At 44.3% G+C, this 19047-nt stretch overlaps 1 protein-coding gene across 1 annotated transcript in view; it reads left to right on the forward strand.

Annotated features, from left to right (window-relative positions):
• The window catches only part of LOC122114832 (CGRP receptor component), a 34164-nt gene extending 15384 nt beyond the window's left edge, over positions 1-18780 (forward strand). The window contains exons 5-6 of the mRNA XM_042688084.1: positions 12528-12585; positions 17220-18780. Coding sequence (XP_042544018.1) covers positions 12528-12585; positions 17220-17369 — 208 coding nt within the window. The 3' untranslated portion in view covers positions 17370-18780. The remainder of the gene's footprint in view (positions 1-12527; positions 12586-17219) is intronic.
• Positions 18781-19047: the final 267 nt, after the last annotated feature.

The following is a 19047-nucleotide window of genomic DNA, read 5'->3' on the forward strand; positions in this document are numbered from 1 at the left end:
TTATCATAAATGGGAAGATTAACACATAATGAAAAGCCATCCTTAGCCACTGTATTTATATTTAGTTGAACTTTGGGTTTTTTTTTTTTTTTTTTTTTTTTGAGCTTTGGGTTTTTAACTAGCATACAGTAAATGCTGTTTTAAAGATAGGATCATGATTTTTTTTTTTTTTTTTGGTCAGTTGTGGGGCCTGAACTCTGGGCCTGGGCACTGTCCCTCAGCTCTTCACCTCAAGGCTAGCACTCTACCACTTGAGCCATAGCACCACTTCTGGCTTTTTTTTATGTGTTGAAGAATGGAATCCAGGGCCTCATGAATGCAAGGCAAGCACTCTACCACAGAGCTACCTTCTAGCCCTAGAATTATGATATTTTGACAGCTGCAAGTTAGACATATAGTCCCATCCAGAGCCAGGAGCAGAACTTAATGATTTTATCTCTAGGTCCCAGTTCATATGACCCCTTCACCTCCTCCCAGCATTAGGCTAATTTGGATAAAGAGTAGTGTTCATAAGTTAAAGTACTTTATAATCCTCCAGATCTCAACTTTTTAGTAGCTAGGATTATAGACTTTGGGATAATTTTTCTTTCTTTTTTAAAATTAACATATATTGATGTTGGTATATGTGGAGGGGAAGAGAAAAAACAAATCGTTAAAACAGGGATACAGGAGGACCCATTGCAACAATGAGATGTACAAGTCGTTATGTCGAAAAACAAACTTTACAACTTTGGTGGGGGGGACGAGGGCGGGGGTGGGGGGGAGGATACGAAGAGATGGGAAGGGGAAACAAAGGAGGAAGCAACAATGCTTGAAAGAAATGTACTCATTACTTTGCCCATGTAATTGTAACTCCTTTGTACAGTATTTTCACAATAAAAATATGTTTATAAAAAAATTAGCATATATTAGTTGTACAAGTGTATTTCATTTTGATATTTCTAAACATATATACAATATACCCTGATGAAACTTGCCCCATTTATTTTTTTCCCTCATCCTCTGCTCTTCATTAAAACAATCTGAACAGGTTTGTCCTATTTTCACACATGCATATGTAGTACTTAAGACTACATTCACCCTCACTTACCCTCACCATTGAGGTAATCTCTGTCTCTGTTGGGTCACATCTTGGTTTTCTATTAAGCCCACATATACTTTTCAGTTCTAAAGTTTAAATATGTTCATAACTTTGTCTCTTTCCTAGAACTGCTGTTGTTCTGTTCATTTCAAGAATGTTTACTTTTACCCCATACTGTTATTATAGCTAATAATACCTTTGATAATTCCAAGATCTGGATGTGATTTTCCTTTTCCCTTGAGAATTGAGTTGTGTTTTCCAGATTGAAGTAGCTTTAAATTGTATCCTGAGCATTTTGAGTATTATACTCAAATAGTTTAAATACTTGTGTTTTGGTGAAAGTCTGGGCAACGCTGAGTTGGTTTCGGGTTTTTTTTTCATGTAGAATATAATCATATGATCAGCCTAGTTATGTTCAGAACTCAGGTCCTCCTTTCCATAGGAAGCATTTGACTGTTATTTTAGACTTTAGAACCTTTGCCTTGCACGTTGGGTCTTTTTTTTTTAGTATGAGACTGGAGGGTTGGTTTAACAGGCTCACTCACAGGGTATTTACTGTGCTGGATGCAGGGCAGAGTGGGTTCCCTTGCTGACCTCACCTGCTACTGTTGTTTCATCTGTGAGCAGGCCTTGCATTGTGAGCTTCACTTGGATTCCAGATTCTAAGGGCTCCCCCTTTCTCAGCAAGGGAAACAGCAGCAAGAATTCGTATCTCTCTGGCTGGGAACACTTCCTCCAATCTACCTGTTTTTTCTTTTCAGAATCCTTTGATTATTGCTTTTGTAATTTTTTGAGATTTTTGTTGTGGAGATAAACTTTAGTGGACGTGCTTCATCTTGTCTGCATCAGAAGTTGCAGTAATTGATGTTTAACTTTCTTCTCATTGAATTGTCTGGACTGGTGTTTTACTTCCTAATTTCTACATCTTTTCTATTACAAATAGGGACATGGCTACCATCCAAGAAACCCACAAATAGAAATGCCTTGCAAGCTGATTCATAATTGGTTGTAATCTACATAAATTTAAAGCAGACTGTGGTGTTCAAGGATGATGATGATTGATGATAGTTAATTTGATGCCTGTGGTTCGAATTCAGGGCCTTGGTGCTGTCTGAGATTCTTTTGCTGAAGGCACTATAGTGTTCTACCACTTTGAGTTACAACTCCACTTCTGGCTTTTTTGGTGGTTAATTGGGACTTTTCTGCCTGGGCTAGTTTTGAACTATGATCCCCAGATCTCAACCTCCTGAGTAGCTAGGATTACAAGAGTGAACCACCAAACACTCCGCCCTCAAGGATTAATTTTTAAGTTCCTTTTTTAAATATGTGATTCCACAGCTGAGGATTCATGAAGTCCTTTGTGACCTATATGTGTGTATTGGTTTTGGGGCTTGAACTCAGGACCTGGGCACTGTCCCTGAGCTTCTTTTGCTTAAGGGTAGTACTCTACCCCTTGAACCACAGCTCCACTTCTGGCTTTTTAGTGATTAATTGGAGATGAGAGTCTCATGGACTTTCCTGCCAGGGCTTGTCTTTGACCACAATCCTCAGATTTCAGCCTCCTGGGTAGCTAGGATTACAGGTATGAGTCACTGGTACCTAGCCCTTTGTGACCTTTTAAAGTATACCTTTAAGCCGGGCGCTGGTGGCTCATGCCTGTAATCCTAGCTACTCAGGAGGCTGAGGATTGCGGTTCAAAGCCAGCCCGGGCAGGAGAGACCGAGCAGGAGAGACCATGAGACTCCTATCTCCAATAAACCACCAGAAAACCGGAAGTGGCGTTGTAGCTCAAGTGGTAGAGTGCTCTCCTTGAGCTGAAGAGCTGAGGGACAGTGCCCAGGCCCAGAGTTCAAAAAAAAAGTATAGCTTTAAGTAGTTGGTTCTATGACTGTTCAAGAAGCCACAGGCTTCAAAACAGCAGCCAGTAGAGGGCGCTGGTAGGCTTCTTTCATAAGGGCTATGTCCTGTTGCCTGGCCTGCTGAGTGGACCCCTTGGCTACTTGCCAGCTACAGTCACCAAGGCCCTGCTTGTGCTGGCTAGAGCAGTTTAACACAGGAAACTGCTTTATCTGATTATCCTCAGTAGCTTTTACTATCATGCTGTCAGGGAGATGATCCAAGATCATAGTATAGGGCTGGGAATGTGGCTCAGTGGTAGAGTGCTTGCCTAGCATGAATGAAGCCCTGGGTTCGATTCCTCAGTACCACATAAACAGAAAAGCCCGAAGTGTTGCTGTGGCTCAAGAGGTAGAGTACTAGTCTTGAGCAAAAGAAGCTAAAGGACAAAGCCCAGGCCCTGAATTCAAGCCCTAAGACAAGATAATAGTATAACTGGTCTAGTTCTGTTAGGCAAATTCTGGGGCTCTGTTCATTTGCTTAATTGTGTATACTACCAGAGTGGTTTTTTGTTTTTTTTTTAATGTTATTACAAAGGTGGTACACAGTGGGGGTACAGTTACATAAGTCAGATAAGGAGTACTTTTTTTTTTCTTAGACAGTGTCACACCTTCTCTGGCTCTCTCAGTCTTTTTTTGGGGAGGGATCTGGTTGTGGGGCCTGAACTCTGGGTCTGGGCGCTGTCCCTCAGCTCTTCAGCTCAAGGCTAGCACTCTACCACTTGAGCCACAGCACCACTTCTGGCTTTTTTCTTTTTGCTTATGTGGTGTGGAGGAATCGAACCCAGGGCCTCAGGCATGCAAGGCAAGCGCTCTACCACTGAGCCACCTTCCCAGCCCCTCTCTTTAGTGTAGACTAGGAACCACATTTTGTTTGACTTACTGGCCTTACTCATCAAAATATCAGGTTGTAGCTTAACTCTGGCACTGGCCTATATAACTTCTTATTTAGTATATTATTCTCCTGCCACCCAAAGTTTTTTTTTTTCTTTTTTCCCTTTAATAATTTTAGTTGTTGTTTGAGGCTTTAAGTTCTGAGGGCCTGGTATCATCATGACACATATCATGTCTTCCAGGAATCAAGAGAAGTCTTGCCCTATAGGCCAGCTTAGGTTTGTAAATGACTTTGAGTCCCTAAAAGAACTCTCCTGTGCACAAGTTACTCCTAGGATTTGGTACTATATTTTATTTTAATTAATTAATTAATATGGTCAGTTGTAGGGCCTGAACTCTGGGCCTGGTCGTTGTCCCTCAGCTCTTCAGGTCAAGGCTAGCGCTCTACCACTTGAGCCATAGCACCACTTCCGGCTTTTTCTGCTTATGTGGTGGTGAGGAATTGAACCCAGGGCCTCATGTATGCAAGGCAAGCACTCTCCCACTGAGCCACCTTCCCTGCTCTACTTTTAACTTTTTAATTTTTGTTTATGTGGTACTGAGGAATCAAATCCAGGGTTTCATGCATGCTAGGCAAACACTCTTAACACTAAGCCATATTCCCAGCCCTGTTTATTTTAATTAATTTATTTGTGGTGGTCCTTGGGCTTAACTTGGGGCCTGGACTCTTCCTGAACTTTTATTTTGCTTAAGGCTAGTACTCTACCATTTGAGCCACAGCTTGCTTGCTTGTTTGCTTGCTTTTTTTTTTTTTTTGTTATGTCTCATAGACTTTCCTGCCTAAGCTGGTTTTGAACTGCAGTCTTCACATCTCAACCTCCTGAGTTGCTAGGATTATAGGCCTCTCGCCATACTATAGACTTATGCCTCTGGGACCAGATTTCCCTAGTGTATACAGTCCTGCTTATCCCATCTGCTTTCAGAGCATAGAATCCTGCCTCACGTCTCCTCACAGTTCTCCAACTTGTTTCTCCTGTGCCCTTCTCTTGGAAGTCAGAGCTTCCTTAATTCTGAGTTCAGATTACATTGATTTTTTTGTCATCTGGGATTTGAACTCAAAGCCTTACACCTTTCTAGGCTGGTACTTTACTACTTGTACCTTCTGTCTTCATCTTAGTAGCTAGGATTATAGACATTCTGCTCTGCCCTTATGTTACTTGAGATGGAGTCTCACTAACTTTTACCTGGATTACCTCCAGTTTTGATCCTCTCAGTCTCTGGGAGGAGCTGGGATTATAGGCATGAGTTACCATACTTGGCCTTCATGCCAGTTTTGTCTCAGGTGTTGAGGATACAAAATAGAATACAGTATAAGTGCTCTTGATAGTGGAGAGATACTGAAGTGTCAGGATTTGAGGCTAGGAGTTTGTTTATAGGAGATGGTGGTTTTAATGTAAAGGAACAGTTAGCCAGATGCTGGTAAGAAAGTGTTTTCTGAACAGAGGGAGCACCATGGCATAAGTAAGGCATAGAATCAAGAAGCTTCCCAGAACTTTCCTGTGAAGAGTAGCACCTAGGGAAAGTAGAGCTATATAAATCTAGAGGGACTAACACAGACCAGATCTCAAAGGGTCTTGGTGAGTAGACTGACAAAATTCTAATCTATACCCAAACCTATGAGGTGAGTGGACCTATAAAGAGATAGTAAGATTTCTTTCTACCTTTTTTTTTTTTGGGTCCGGTCGTGGGGCCTGAACTCTGAGCTTGGGCGCTGTCCCTCAGCTCTTCAGCTCAAGGCTAGCTAGCGCTCTACCACTTGAGCCACAGCGCCACTTCCGGCTTTTTTTCTTTTTTCTTATGTGGTGCTGAGGAATTGAACCCAGGGCCTCATGCATGCAAGGCAAGTGTTCTACCACTGAGCCACCTTCCCAGCCCTCTTTCTTTTAAAAGTTATTTTAAGCTGGTGCTAGTGGCTCATGTCTGTAATCCTAGCTACTCAGGAGGCTTAGATCTGAGGATCATGGTTCAAAGCCAGCTCAGGCAGGAAAATCAAATAAACATATCAGTAAAGCTGGAAGTAGTGCTCTGGCTCAAGTAGTTGAGCCCAAAAGCTCAGGGACAGCGCCTGGGCTCAGAGTTCAAACACCCTCTAGAGGCAAAAGAAATAAAAGAAAGGTACTTTAAGAGTAAAGACAGAAGTTGGCTCTTGCCTGTAATTCTAGCTACTCAGAAAGCTGATAACCTGAGGATCACAATTCAAAGCCAACCTGGATAGGAAAGTCTGTGAGACTTAACCTCCATTTAACACCAAAAAGCCAGAAATGGAAGTGTGTCTCAAGTGGTAGAGTGCCAGCCTTAGCACCCAGGCCCTGAGTTCAAGTCTCAGAACTAGCATTAAAAAATCTTGGAGGGGGGCTGGGAAGATGGCTCAGTGGTAGAGCGCTTGCCTTGCATGCCTGAGACCCTGGGTTCAATTCCTCAGTACCACATAAGCAAAAAGGAAAAAGCCGGAAGTGGCGCTGTGGCTCAAGTGGTAGAGTGCTAGCCTTGAGCTGAAGAGCTGAGGGAGAGCACCCAGGCCCAGAGTTCAGGCCCTACGACCGGACCCCAAAACAAAACAAAAAAATCTTGGAGGGGCTGGGAAGGTGGCTCAGTGGTAGAGCGCTTGCTTGCATGCATGAGGCTCTGGGTTCAATTCCTCAGCACCACAAAAGCAAAAAGCCGGAAGTGGCGCTGTGGCTCAAGTGGTAGAACGCTAGCCTTGAGCTGAAGAGCTGAGCTGAGAGACAGCGTCCAGTCCCAGAGTTCAGGCCCTACAACCGGTCCCAAAAAAAAAAAAAAACAAAAAACAAAATCTTGGAAAAGGGCTAGGAAGGTGGCTCAGTGGTAGAGTGCTTGCCTTACATGCATGAGGTCCTGGGTTTGATCCCTCAGCACCACATAAGCAGAAAAGGCTGGAAGTAGTGTTGTGGCTCAAGTGGTAGAGTGCTACCCATGAGCTGAAAAGCTGAGGGACAGGACCCAGGCCCAGAGTTCAGGTCCCACGACCAACCCCCCCCCCCCCCAAAAAAAAAAAAAATAAAGAGAAAAATAGTAGGGTGCCAGTGGCTCATGCCTGTAATCCTAGCTACTCAGGAGGCTGAGATCTGAGGAAAGTCCTTATGAAAGACTCTTATCTCCAACTAACCACCCAAAAAACCAGAAATGGAGCTGTGGCTCAAAGTGGTAGAGCACTAACATTGAGCAGAAGAGCTCAGGGATAGTGCTGAGGCCCTGAGTTGAAGCCCTATGACTGACAAAAAAGAAAAAAGGGCTGGGAAGGTGGCTCAGTGGTAGAGCGCTTGCCTTGCATGCTCAAGGCCCTGGGTTCGATTCCTCAGCACCACATAAGCAAAAAGAAAAAAGCCGGAAGTGGCGCTGTGACTCAAGCGGTAGAGCGCTAGCCTTGAGCTGAAGAGCTGAGGGACAGCGCCCAGGCCCAGAGTTCAGGCCCCACCACCGGACCAAAAAAAAAAAAGAAAAAGAAAAAGAAAAAAAATTGGGGGGAAAAATAAAAAGAGTGAAGGTAGATTGGAAAGTAGCAGACCTGAAGATAGAGGCCATTGTCTTGTAATGAAGAGGCCAGAATTGCTTATGGAAATGTGGAGGAGGGCAGTGATATTTTTAAAAGATAACAGTGGGTGACGGGGAGTCAGGCAGGACCTCAGATTTCCGGCCTTGGGTTCTTCAAGACAGAATATACAGATGTGCAGAGAGGAGCTACATTGTTGGAAGGGAGAGTCAGATCACTTGTCAGAGCATCTCTTCTGTTGTTACCTGAGATATCTAGTAGGCACTTGGCTATACAGGTCTAGAGGTCAACTTACGTTTCTTAAAAACATAGATTTCAGGGGCAAAGCGTATAGTAGCTGTTGAGATTGTGAGTTTGGATAAAGAAGTCCAAAAGAGGCTCAGAAACAGGGAAGGACACAATGGGAATGCTAGAGGAGGCAAAAGAAGAAAACATGGGCAGAGGTGAAGGAACAGTAGTTGGGAAGACAGGAGTCAGTTGGGAAAGCGCAGTGGAAGTCATGAGGTGGGGGGCAGAAAGTCTCCTGGTGAGGTGATCACAGGCAGGGAGAGACGATCACTGATAGAGTGATCAGTGAGGTGATTAACTGGATGAGGTGATGATCCACAGAGATGGAATGATCAGTTAGGTGAGGCTATCACGGATGGAGTGATGGATCAGCTAGGTGAGGTGATGGAGATGCATTCATAGGCTTTTCAGCAAGGACAGTGTTGGTGATCAGCTAGGGCAAGAGCTAAAGTGCAGTATGGATTGAGAAGCAAGGAGAGAATGTAGTTCTGAAGCTAGGAGTATGTGTCCAGTCCCCAGTTGGGGGCTGAAATTCCTGTGAGTGATTTGCTCAGCATTGTTCAGCTTCTGTATGTAGAGCAGGGAACTGTTGGTTTGACTTGGAGTCAGGCTTTCCAGAGAGTGCTTGTGAAATGTGTCTGTTGCTAGGAGACTTTCTGTGATCAAAAGAGCATTTCCTTTGGTAGAAGGATCACAGTTTGATTAACTGAATTCCATTATTTTGCTTGACTTGGGGTGGAGTTACTCATTTATTCCACTGTATCTTTGTTCTTTTCTCATTCCTCATTCATATTAGTGGTAGTGATGGTGGTTAAAAAGCAAAGCAAAACCCAAAAGTAACAATTTTATTTATAGTGAGGGCTCTGATTTTCCATTGCATTTAGGTCTGCAAAATCCCTGCTAAAATATTCCCTGCCTTAGCAGTTTCTCTGCAGCTTAGGCTCATGTTCTTCACATACATGCTTATAACCTTAAATGTATTTTCATATGTTTATAACTTAGGTCTGACTCCCACATTTGAGAGAAAACATGCATCCTTTGTCTCCTTGAACCTGACTTACTTCACTTACCATAATATTTTCCAAGTCCGTCCATTTCTCTGCAAATGAGATGACTGAGTACAATTCCATTGTATATATGTACCACATTTTCTCCATTTGTCCATTGTAGGGCATCTGAACTATTTCTTTTATCTTGACTCTTGTGAAAGCAATGAACATGGATGTGCAAGTGCCTTTACTAATATTCTGGATAGATACCCAAGAGTGGTATCATTGGATCATAGGATAGAAAAACGTGACATTTGTGGTGCATGCCTTGTAATCCTAGCATTCCAAGCTGAGACACAAGTTAAGGTCAGCCTTGGCCACATAGACCAAAAAACAAAGAGAGGGAGGGAGGGAAGATAGGAACTTGGAAGGCGGAGTATGTAGGTTTGTAACTTTGGACAGGTTCTTTTCTGTCTCAGTGATGATTAATCTTAAGTGTTAGTAAGTTTATTGTACAGAAAGCGTGCAGTAAATATTAGCAGCTGTCTTTTTTTTTTTTCCTTCAGAGCTAGGGATTGACCTTAGGGTTACCTCATACTTGTTGGACAAGTAATCTTACCACTAGAGCCAGACCTCCAACCTTTTTTTGCTTGCTTGCTTTCTTCCTTTCTCCCCTCTATTCCCCTGCCCTCGCCCTTGCCCTAACCTTTCTGTGCCAGTCCTGGGGATTGAATAGAGGGCCTGGGCATTGTCTGAGTTTTTTTTTTGCTCAAGGCTAGTGCTTTGCCACTTAAGCCACAGCTCCACTTCTGCTTTTTTGTTGCTTAATTTGAGAGAAGTCTCATGAACTTTCCTGCCTGAGCTGGCTTCAAACAGCTGATATTCAGATCTCAGCCTCCTAAGTAGCTAGGTTTACAGATGTGAGCCCAATGTCTAGCCGTACTGATTATTTTTAAGGTAGTGTCTTGTTTTATGCCTTGTTTTATTTGTAGCTCAAATAACAAGTGTATACCACTGGGCCCAGAGTTAGTTGAGATGGAGTTTCACAAACTTTTTTTTGCCAAGGCTGATCTTGAATCATAATATCTGATCTCTGCCTCCGAAGTAGTTAGGCTATAGATTTGAGCCACTACGTCTGGCAGAGGTCACTTTACATATAAGATTAGGGGCTGGGAATGTGGCTTATTGTAGAGTGCCCAGCATGCATGAAGCCTAGGTTCAATTCTTCAATACCTCATAAACAGAAAAAGCTGGAAGTGGGGCTGTGGCTCAGGTGGTAGAGCCTTGAGTAAAAGAAGCTCAGGGACAATGCCCAGGCCCTGAGTTCAAGTCCCAGGACTGGCAAAAAATAAAAATATGATTATTATTCTCCAAAGACTCCCTGAGGTATAATCAGCACTCTGGGTGCTAGGCTTCGGGAGGCTGGGTGGCTTGTGGTTCTTTTTTCTTTTCTTTCTTTTTTTGGGGGGAAGGTGGGGGAGGTTTCAGTCGTGGGGCCTGAACTCTGGGCCTGGGTGCTGTCCCTCAGCATTTCAGCTCAAGGCTAGCACTCTACCACTTGAGCCACTGCGCCACTTTCTGCTTTTTTTTTTCTTGTGTGGTGCTGAGGAATCGAACCCAGGGCCTCATGCATGCAAGGCAAGCACTCTACCATTTTGCCACCTTCCCAGCCCTTGTGGTTCTTCAAACACATCACTATAGGGCTTGTGATATTCATTTGTATTCCTAAATACCTTTTGACTATTAAATTGGATTACAAGATGGACCTGAAGATCGAGTCAGATTGAGAAAGAAATTAGAAATTGTCACCTGCACAAGGAGGTAATTAAAGTCATTTTCACTCTTTGACATCCTGTCATCTTTTCAATCACCCTTTCAACAGTGAACTGTGTATTCCCTTGTGACAAGTGATAATTGGCACCTTTAATTGCTTCTTCAGTCTTTTATTAGGAAAATTGGCATGTGTTTTCTTCTTCCTCTTAAGGATTTGTGCTCTTTTATCTTTCTTTTTTTTCTTTCTTTCTTTTTTTTTTTTCTGCCATGCCTGGGGCTTGAACTCAGGGCCTGGGCACTGTCCCTGAGCTTCTTTTGTTTAACGCTAGTACTCTGCCACTTGAGCCACAGCTTTACTTCCATCTTTTCGGTAGTTAATTGGAGATAAGAGCCTCGTGGACTTTACTGCTTTGCCTAACTTTGAACTTCAATCCTCAGATCTTAGCCTCCTTTAGATAGGATTACAGATGTGAGCCACTAGTGCCTGGCTCTATCTTCTTTGAATTAGACCAAGAAAATGCTCTTACATTACCAAGTAAAAATTAATATGACAGCTCTGGGTTTTGTTGTTGTTTGTTTGTTGTTTTTTTTTTGCGAGTCCTGGTGCTTGAATTCAAGGCCTGGATGCTGTACTTGAGCTTTTTTGCTCAAGGCTAGCACTCTGCTGCTTAAACCACAGTCCTACTTGTGGTCTGTGGTCTTTTGGCCATTAATTGCAGATAAAAGTCTCACGTCTCAATTTGTTCTCAAGGACTTTACTCTGTAATATACTTCTTTTCTTAATTAATGGAGAACATGTGCACTTTCTCATATGGTCTCTTCCTTTTTTGGGGGGGGGGAGGGGTTTGTCATGGGGCTTGAACTCTGGGCCTGGGTGCTGTCCTTGAGCTCTTCAGCTCAAGGCTAGCACTCTACCACTTGAGCCACAGTGCCACTTCTGGTTTTCTGGTGGCGTATTGGAGATAAGAGTCTCATGGACTTTCCTGTCTAGTTTGGTTTTGAACCATGATCCTCACTCAGATCTCAGCTTCCTTAGTAGTTAGGATTACACAAGCCACTGGCGCCTGACTGGTCTCTTCCTCTTACCCTCCTGGCCTAGTCTTCCAAGCCAGAACCTGGGAGTCGTTCTTCTTTTATTTTTTTATTTTCTGCCATTCCTGGGGCTTGAACCCTGGGCCTGGGTGCTGTCCCTAGCTGCTTTGGCTTAAGGCTAGTGCTAGTGCTCTACCATTCGGGCCATAGTGCCACTTCTGGCTTTTTCTGAGTAGTTTATTGGCGTTAAGAGTCTCATGGACTTACTCTTTTTTCCCTATTACAAGGCATTTATTTAATTTATTTTTTTGTCAGTTGTGGGTGGGGCTTGAACTCAGGGTCTGGGCACTGACCCTGAGCTTTTACTCTCAAAGCTAGTGCTCTACCATTTTGAGCCATAGTACCACTTCTGGCTTTTTTGTTTATGTGGTGTTGAGGAATCGAACCCAGAGCCTTATGAATGCAAGGCAAGCACTCTACCACTGACCCAAGCCCCTTTTTTTCAATTTTTTTGAGAAACGGTTTCACTATGTAGCTTTGATGTAGCCCAGGCTGGTATCAAACTTGTGATTTTCCTATCTTAGCCTCCTAAGTTCTAAGATTATAGGCATTGCCACCACACCCATTAGTAAGTAATGACTTACTGAGCATCATACCTTACAACCCTTGGGACTCTGCTGTGTATCTGTGCCATTAGGTGAATCTCATTCTTATTCTGCTTTAAGTTGGAGGATTGAAGGCTGTGCTGTGGTAGCTCTCCCACTCTTTTTTTTTTTTTTGCTAGTCCTGCAGCATGATCTCAGGGCCTGGGCACTGTCCCTGAGCTTCTTTGGCTTAAGGCCAGCATTCTACCACTTAAGCCACAGTGTCACTTCCAGCCTTATCTGTGTATGTGGGACTGAGGAATCAAACCCAGGGCTTCATTTATCCTAGGCACGCACTCTACCACTAAGCAACATTCCCAGCCCCAACAGTTCTACTCTTTAACAGTATTTTCCTAACAGCTTGGTCAAGACCCAAGGTCTTGGAGGGGTTTTACATGTTTTGTACTTTTCTTTTGACAGAGCAGAAAAGCTTCAGCTGGTGAATCACAGGCCTGTGACTGCTGTTGAGATCCAGCTGGTGAGTGGGGGAGCCTTTGCGTGAGGGGCTGTGTTTAGGACCTGACATGTGGAAAGGCTGAGGTTGCCCAGCCTCCCCACTTTACAAGTGCCAGGAGCCCTCATCACTGCTGTGGTCCTACTTAGTGTAGCCTTAGCAGAAGCAGATGACTGGAGGGAATAGGACTTTTCCCATGGACTTTAAAAGTGGCCTTATCTCCTCTGATGTCCTCGGCTGTTCTGGCCCTGGCATCCATAGAGGTTGTTGCCAACCAGATGTTCTGAAAACATCCAGCTCAGCATGTCTTCAGTGGGATTTATGTCCTCTGCTCCCACCCTTCAGCCCTACTCTTCCCTTCTCAGCTAATGGTGCACATGTGCACTTTTACCCTGGCCTAGTCTTCCAAGCCTGACCCAGGAGTCATTTTACCCCTTTTATCTCACATCAGTTCATCCCTAAGTCCTGTTGGTTCTGACTCCTCTTACTTTTTGTTATTTTTCTTTTCTCAGTCATGAGGCTTGAACTCTGGGCCTGGGAGCTATCCCTGAGTTCTTCAGCACAAGGCTAGTGCTCTGCTACTTGAGCTATAGTGCCATTTCCAGTTTTCTGGTGGTTAACTGGAGATAAGAGGCTCAGGGATGTTCCTGCCTGGATGGCTTTGAACCATGGTCCTCAGATCTCAGCCTCCTGATTAGTGAGGATTACAGGTGTGAGCCACCAGCGCCCTGCCTTTTCCCTATTGCAAGGCATTAATTTCTGCCATTTCCCAATCCATCCCTTGAATTTGTCTCTCTGGTCTTCCTGACTCCAGCATGGCCACCACTATTGAAGATCACTTTCTAAACCACAGTGTATTCTTGTGTTTCTGTGTTAAAGGCTTTCAGTGGAGCATCAGCATTTGTAAAACATATTGCAAACATATGTTTCAGAACTGGGGAAAGCAAGCAGCAGGAAGGCCTGCTGGAGGCCTGAGAAGGATTAAGGAGAGTGAAGATGAGGGCCAGTGGTACAGAATGAGAGGCTGCCATGATGGCCACTGGCAGTTTCCTTCAGTTGGGCAGGGGGCATCAGCAGCTATTGAAGCAGATTATATAATCATGAGTACAAGGGAGAGGAAAGGAGAGGGGGAGAAGGAGGAGGGAAGAAGGGCCAGAGGCATGGCTCAGCTGTAGAGTGCCTACACTTTAGAAGCACTCTACCAAGCACAAGGTCCTGAGTTTAAACCCTAGTATGGCAGGAGGGGGGAAGGAGAGGAAAAGAAAAAAGAGTTAAGCAATATTCAGTTCTTTATTAAATTTCCTTCAGAAAAGTATAGAAGAAAATATTCTAAAAAAAAAAAACGTAGAAAAGAGTTGTATTTAATTTTTGACTCAAACCTTCATTGTTCTTCCAGAATTGTTTGTCCTTCAAATTCTCCCCAAATTAAATTAGAAAATTCTTTCCATACAGTGTATCTTTCTGGGAGAACTGGCCTTTGGGCTAAATAGAGCTTCCTTTTGTATATCCTCATTACCGTAGTGCTTTAGATTTAGAGACCGGCTTACAGGAGAGAAAAGACAAACAAAACAGCAAGAAGTTAATCTCTGGCCCTTTGGGTGAAAGATCACATGTCATGTCTCCTCCAGCTTTAATCGGCAACATGTGTTACTTGTGGCTGAGCCACAGGCAGAGGAGGCATGGGGAGGATTAGATGAATTCATCCCCAAGCCTGTAGAAAGCTCTCCCATCGTTTGGTTGCTATTAAGCGTGTGTAGTATGTGTCTTGATACCTGCTATTAAGAGTGTGTAGTATGTGTCAGTATGTTCAAGGAGCCTTGTCTGTGTCACTTTAAATACCCTCACCAGAGTATTTGGAAGAGGACAGGTACTCTGTCCATTTTAGCCAGAGGACTATGGGGTGGCTGCCTAGGGTCTCATTTAGAACCTTTACTTCTTTTAAGCCATGAACTTGGCATGGTATGTTAATCCAAGGTCCCAGAAAGACTACCAGAGTATGTCAGCAGGGATTTGTTAGAATAGGCTTGTGGAAGTAGAGGGATCCACAGTAGGCTGAATACCCTTGGATACCAGTAGCATGGCTCAACTCAAGAGCAAAATTCTCAGAACCAGAAAAGCTGGTGGTTTGATTCATACTGTGGCCAGAGGCCTGCTTGTGTGCATTCTGGAGTCCAGAGACCAGAGAACCTGGAGTTCTGATGACGAAGGCCCTGACCAGAGTGCCCTAGTTCTGGGACAAGAGCAGAGGGTGAGAAAATTCCATCTTGGTCCCTGCCAGTTGGATGCTACTGACATGGCTGCAGATTTTCCCCTTCAGGCTAGTAACCAAACCAACTCACACACCAGGCTTTTCTAGATTAGACTCACCTAAAAGCTGTGATTTACTAATATTCTAGGTGTTCTTTAGTTTGTTCAACACCTGAACTCTACCATGATACCTACTGAGAACCAAGTCTGTGTGGCCTTCCTCAGTGGTTCTTTCTTCTACAGACTACATAATAGAAAATTTTGTGTGTGTTGGTCCTGGGGCTTGAACTCAGGGTCTGGGTGCTGCTGTCCCTGAGCTTTTTTTGCTCAAGGTTAGTAGTTCCCTACCTCTTGAGCCACAGCTCAGTTGGCTTTTTGGTCATTAATTGGAGATAAGTCTCATGAACTTTCCTGCTTAGGCTTGCTTTGAACTGCAATCCACTGATTATAGGCATGTGCTACTGGTGTCTGGCCTTGGGCCTTTTTTTTTTTTTTTTTGCCAGTCTCCTAGGGCTTGAATTCAAGGCCAGGGCACTGTTCCTGAGCTTTGTTTGCTCAAGGTTAGCACTCTACCGCTTGAGCCACAGCACCACTTCCGGTTTTCTGGGTGGGGGGGGGGGGGTTATTGGAGATAAAAGTCTCACGGACTTTCCTGCCCAGGCTGGCTTTGAGCCTGGTGCCCAGTGGAAGTTCACATTTAAAGAGGTTTTGTGGACTGTTCTAGGACGAATAGCTGAAAGTTACTGCTCTTGCTCTATCCAGGTCAAGTATCCAGTATCCAAGATGCTTGGGAACAGAAATACTTGGTTTTTCAAGATTGTGTATAAAAGTGTGTGTGTGTGTAAAAGTGTGTGTGTAAGTAAGTGTACTATTTGCAGTCTACTTAGTGAGGTACCTGGGGAATAGGAGTCGAGACTCAACACAGAATTAATAATTTATAGAGGTTTCATAAGTACCTAACACTTTGGAGTGGAGCAGTACTAGGGTTTGAACTCAGCCTCAGGCTTGCTGAGCAACTACTCTACTGCTCCAGCTCTTTTTTTAAACTGGTTATTTTTTTCTGGGCCTTGAATTTGGGCCTGGGCGCTGTCCCTAAGCTCCTTTTTGTTTTTTGGGTCCAGTTGTGGGGCCTGAACTCTGGGCCTGGGCGCTGTCCCTCAGCTCTTCAGCTCAAGGCTAATGCTCTACCACTTGAGCCACAGCGCCACTTTTGGCTTTTTTTCTTTTTGCTTATGTGGTGCTGGGGAATCAAACCCAGGGCCTCATGCATGCAAAGCAAGCGCTCTACAACTGAGCCACCTTCCCAGCCCCCGTTCCTTTATTCTCTATGCTTGGGGTGACTGTTTCCCAGCCCTGTCCCTAAGCTCCTTAAGTTAGTGCTCTACCACTTGAGCTACAGCACTATTTCCCCGCACCCTCCCCCCAACCCCCAGCATTTTCTATGATTAATTTGAGATAAGAGTCTCACAGACTTTCTTGCCTTGACTGACTTTGAGCCTTAATCCTCAGATCTCAGCTTCCTGGGTAGCTAAGATTATAGATGTGAGCCACTAGTATGTGGCTTTACACTGGTTATTTCTGAGGTAAGGTCTCAATTCTTGCTCAGGGGGAACCTGGACAGAGATTTGCTTATTTTAGGCTTCCTTTTGTAGTCAGATGGCAGCTGTTTGCCACTGTGTCCAATGTCTTTCTGTTGATAGAATCTTTCAAAGTTTTCCTGACTGGGTTAAATACAAATCTTTTTTTTTTTGTCAGTTGTGAGGCCTGGGAGCTGTCCCTGAGCTCTTCAGCTCAAGGCTAGCTAGTGCTCTACCACTAGAGCCACCTCTCCAGCCCCAAAACACAATTTTTTTTTTTTTTTTTTTGGTCGTGGGGCTTGAACTCTGGACGTGGGCACTGTCCCTCAGCTCTTCAGCTCAAGGCGAGCGTTCTACCACTTGAGCTACACCACTTCCGGTTTTCTGGTGGTTTATTGGAGTTTCATGGACTTTCCTGCCTGAGCTGGCTTTGAACCACGATCCTCAGATCTCAGCCTCCTGAGTAACTAGGATTATAGGCCAGAGCCACCAGTGCCTGCCTAAACACAAATATTAATCCACCCAATTTCAGCCTATCACGCAGCTGGGATATGAGGCACATCCTTTTCTTTCAAGAGAAATACTGTCCTGCAGCTTAATTTTTTTTACTGACCTGCTTTGAGCATTCACTTTGGCTTAGCCTGGGGTTTGAGCTGGCTTCATCCTGCTGTGTGGAGCCTAGATGAGGAGGACATGGGTGCAGAGGTAGCTCAGGATCGGGTGGTGCTCTATGCCACAAAGCAGGAGTTGTGGGATGGGATGTATGGGCAAGGGAGGGCAGGGTAGGCTGGAGCTGGAAGCTCACTGATCCCTGAGAGTCTTGTTCTTGTGCAGATGGTGGAAGAGAGTGAAGAGCGGCTCACAGAAGAGCAGGTGGAGGCCCTTCTCCTCACAGTCACCAGCATCCTGCCTGCAGGGCCTGAGACTGAGGAGAAGAAAGCCCCCAGTAACGAGGTGGCAATGGAGGAAGAGGACCCAGCGTAGAAGAGCACACAGAAGCTGGCCTAGGCCTTTGATGGAGTTAGGGCCCAGCAGCCATTTCCTGGACACTGAGAGAGTTTTTATTTGATTTTACCCTGATTTCATGGTAGGTTGGGAAGAAATCACAAAAATAAGCTGACAAGAAGTATGGATGCCTCAGGGAAAAGAAATGTGGTGAAGGCAGGCTGAGAGCAAAAGGGGAGGGCGTGGATTACCAGATGCTCTGAGGTAGAGGTTCTTTATGGCCTTACCACAGCTGTGATGAGGCCGAGCACACAGCTAGTACACTATTGGTGTTGCCTTTGATGAGCCAGGTTGTAATGAATTTCATCGGCTTCCCCAGGAACTTCCTGGGGAAGGCACTCACAATGCTATTGAGATGAGAGCGGACTTGCAATTACAGAAATCCAGTGTTGTGCCTAGAAGGTCCAGAGCAGCTAGTAGTTACTGTGAAGCTGGCTCATCTCTCAGGAAATTCCAAGAGTAAAGATAAGAAAGAGTGATAAGCAAAGAATGGACTGGCCTATGCTTCCCAGGGTCTGAGGAACCTTTCTCTCCTCTGTTGGCATAGGCTTGGTTGACTGGTGTACTAATTTGTCTTACTATACGAGGCCATCTTAGTAGGCCAGCTCACTGAGCTCAGAGGAGGCACTGCAGACAGAGGCAGTCAAACAAATGCATGCTGGCTGACCTCTGACTACTTATTTGTATTTCCTGTCCTGAGGAACAGCTTCATTGTCTACTAAGAGCCGGTGGTCAGCTTCCTGTACATCCTTAAATGTGGCACAGTTGTGTGGCTCTTAGGAAAATGTGAAAACCAGAGCTTGGTTAATAAGGATTTGAATTTATGATGCAAGATTGCATTAGTTATTTAAAATATTAAAAGACCTTTTTTAAGTCAGACTTTGCAAAGTTTAGTAACTCTACATCTGAAAATCTGACCTCCTACTTACACTGCTCTTTTGTTTGGGGAAGAAAATACCCCATAAACATTAGTTTTCCTAGAGCCTGCTCATTTTGTTGTGGATTATATATTCTTAGTGCTACTATTACTTGAATTACTTCTGACCTTGTAATTCCCAGCTTATTTCAAATCACCCATCTTCTCCCCCTTTCCCTGATCTCAGCCTCGCCCACCTTGCCCTCTGAGGAACAGCTGGCAGCAATGCTGAGGCAGCAGGAGGGTTTTGTTCCTAAATCTCCCTTGAGTTTTGGGGATTTGATCAGAAGCCATGGATGGATTTGTTGAGTCACAACGTGTGCCTGCACACGTGTTACATGGTTTTTCTTGACAGATTTAACATTTAAAGCAGTTAATTGCTACCAGGTGATTGCCTACTAGTGACATTTTACAAATCCTGGAAGAGTTTATATTGTTGAGGATTGAGAAAAATAAAGTGAAATCTGACTTAAATGCATGATATGTGGGATCTTTTTTGTTTTAAAATTGAATTTAACAGCTGGTGATGCTGGCTTATGCCTGAGGCTAAAATCTAAGGATCCTGTTTGAAGCTAGCCAAGGCAGGGAAGTCTGTGAGATTCTTATCTCTAATTAACCACCAAAAAGCCAGAAGTGGAGCTGTGGCTCCAGTGATAGAGTACAAGCCTTAAGCACAAAAGCTTAGAGATAGCACCCAGCTCTGAGTTCAAGCCCCAGAACCAGCATAAAACAAGAAGGAAA

This window comes from Dipodomys spectabilis, unplaced genomic scaffold (genome assembly GCF_019054845.1).
Source record: "Dipodomys spectabilis isolate Male_0828 unplaced genomic scaffold, ASM1905484v1 ptg000112l, whole genome shotgun sequence".
NCBI classification, from domain to species: Eukaryota; Metazoa; Chordata; class Mammalia; order Rodentia; family Heteromyidae; genus Dipodomys; species Dipodomys spectabilis.